At 34.8% G+C, this 2,769-nt stretch overlaps 1 protein-coding gene across 1 annotated transcript in view; it reads left to right on the forward strand.

Moving 5' to 3' along the window:
* The window catches only part of LOC105342726 (delta-like protein 4), a 10,349-nt gene extending 7,580 nt beyond the window's left edge, over nt 1–2,769 (forward strand). Inside the window, exons 6-7 of the mRNA XM_066077865.1 lie at nt 1,898–2,005; nt 2,178–2,769. Of these exons, the coding sequence (XP_065933937.1) occupies nt 1,898–2,005; nt 2,178–2,437 (368 nt within the window). The 3' untranslated portion in view covers nt 2,438–2,769. The remainder of the gene's footprint in view (nt 1–1,897; nt 2,006–2,177) is intronic.

Raw genomic sequence — 2,769 nt, forward strand, 5'->3', positions numbered from 1 at the left:
TTCTAAATTGTAAAAATCGTGACCCCCAGACCAAAACTGAGGCCCCAGGCGGGGTTTCAAAGTTTAACATTGAAATACGTTGGAAAAATGTTTTAAAATCATCTTCTCAAGAACCACTGCACCAGAAATGCCAACATTTACACAAAAGCGTGTATATATAGTGAAGATTCTAAATTGTAAAAATTCTGACACCCGGACCAAAACTGGGGCCCCAGGCGGGGTTCAAATTTTAGCATGAAAATCCATAGGATAAATGATTTAAAATTTCCTTCTCAAAAACTACTGCACCAGAAATGCCAATATTTACACAAAAGCTTGTATATATAGTGAAGATTCTAAATTGTAAAAATCGTGACCCCCAGACCAAGACCCCGGACCCGGGCCCCAGGCGGTTCGGGCTACAACTTAAACATAGAAATATGTAGGAAAATTGTTTAAAAATCTTCATATCAAGAACCACTGCACCAGAAATTACAATATATATATATAAAAGCTTGTATGTATAGTGAATATTCTAAATTGTTAAAATTGTGACCCCCGGGCAAAAACTGGGCCCCCAGGCGGGGTTCAAAGTTAACATATATAAGAAAAATGTTTAAAAATCTTCTTCTCAAGAACTACAATGCAACAGTTTGGGATATCACTATGCATACATCCTTGGCAATTGTAGATTCTAAAGTGTTAATATCATGACCCTCGGACTAATACTGGGGCATCAAGAGGGGTTCAAAGTTTAACATAGAAATATATAGGAAACATGTTTTAAAAAATCTTTTCGATATCTACAATGTCATACTTTGTGAGATTACTTTACTTGGATTCTCAAATAGTGAAAACGATCTAATACTGGGGCTCCAGGAGAAGGGGTTCAATGTTTCACATAGAAAGATAGGAGGGAACATGTTTAAAAATCTTATGAAGGAGAACTACAATGCTTCAATTTGTGAGATTACTATGCAAGCATTCTCAAATTGTAAAGTTTCTAAATTGTGGAAGCCGTGACCCCTAGACTAATATTGGGGCCCAAGAAGGGGTTCAAAATTAACATAGAAATATATAGGGAACATGTTTAAAAATCTTCTTCTCAAGAACTACAGTGCAACAGTTTGTGAGATTACTATGCAAGCATAATTGGCTATTGTAGATTCTAAATTGGTAAAATCATGACCCCCGGACTAATACTTTGGCCCCAAGACCCCAAGACCCCCAGACCAATACTGAGGCCCCAAGTGGGGTTCAAAGTTTAACATAGAAATATATAAGGAAAATGTTTAAAAATTTTCTTCTTGAGAACTACAATGCTAGGATCCTCAAATAGTATAGTTGCTAAAGCCAACCATAAACCCCGGACCAATACTGGGGCCCCAGAAAGGGGTTCAAAGTTTAAAATAGAAAAACATATGCTATGAAATAGAATGTTACATGGAACTGTTGTTCAGGTGAGCGATGTGGCCCATGGGCCTCTTGTTTTTTCAAACTACCTGGCATGTTCTTTATTCTTGCAAATATTTTCCTGTATAAAGAAAACGCACAGCATGCATGAGTCAATAAACTAATTGACACTGCCATCAGTAAAGGAGTTGAAAAAAATTATTTGGAGATGTCATATGGAAAAGACTTACATTAGGGCATTGCTTACTGCCTAATCCATTTACGTACAATGTAATATAATGAAATATGTTGAAATCAAATCGAGAACATGTTTTCAAAGGATAAAGAATCATTCTCACAGTATTTTGAGGTGATCAATAAAGCCCAAAGGTTTACAGAAGTAGATTCGCTGTTTAATGGTTTCTTTGAAATCTGTTTTATACCAGTTTAATAAGACTTATTCTAAAGACATGCCTTAATTAATATGCAGTGTATAAAAACTTTACATCTTTGATGTTTTGAACAGTGATTACTTGTGCATCCACTACATGTCAGTACGGAACATGCGCTGATTCTCCCACCGGGTTTGTGTGTACCTGTGATAGTACCTACGCAGGTTCCAGGTGTGACACAGGTAAAGGTATACATTTTTAAGGGAAATGCAACAAACTTGTGTAAAATACACATGTGATTATTTAATTATTATGAAGATTTTTATCAGTTTAACAGTTGCGTTTTAGAACAAGTATAAATTGAAGTCACCTTATACTTTGCAACATGATGAGCAGTTATGATGGTATTTTTAGGATTTCATGTAAAACCATTAGACGTGAAGCGGACCAAAGAACACTTGCCGACATGGCTTCCTTATCTAGGATATGCTTTGCTGACCGCGGCATTAGTTGCAGGTGCAATTGCAATTGGTTGCATATGTGTGAAATGTTGTCGACCATTTTGCGTTAGCAAAGGAAACGATGACGATGATGATGAAAATCGGGATGAAAATTCGAGGAGATTCGCGCGGAATTCAGTTCTTCCAGTGAATAATTCACAACCAGTAAATTAAGCTACGTTCTGGATTAGTTAAAAAAGCAATTCCACTTTACATTTATACAAGTGAAATCAATTGAAATTTGTTCCTCCTTAATAAACAATAATTCATAAAAACGAAATGTTAAAAGAGAGATATATAAAGTATAAATTTTCATTTCAAAACTTTAATTAAAATATTATTTTTCCTCAGGTTATAATACCATGAGAAATGATTACTTATTAATAAAATAATTATTTGATAACCAGGGCATATCATTAAACTTCTTGATGAGTTTATCTTTCTATCTTGAAACTTAAAATTGTCAAAGTTATAATAAACACATTGCAATGCTTAAAATACTAAAA

The sequence above is a fragment of the Magallana gigas genome, chromosome 3 (assembly GCF_963853765.1).
Source record: "Magallana gigas chromosome 3, xbMagGiga1.1, whole genome shotgun sequence".
NCBI lineage: Eukaryota > Metazoa > Mollusca > Bivalvia > Ostreida > Ostreidae > Magallana > Magallana gigas.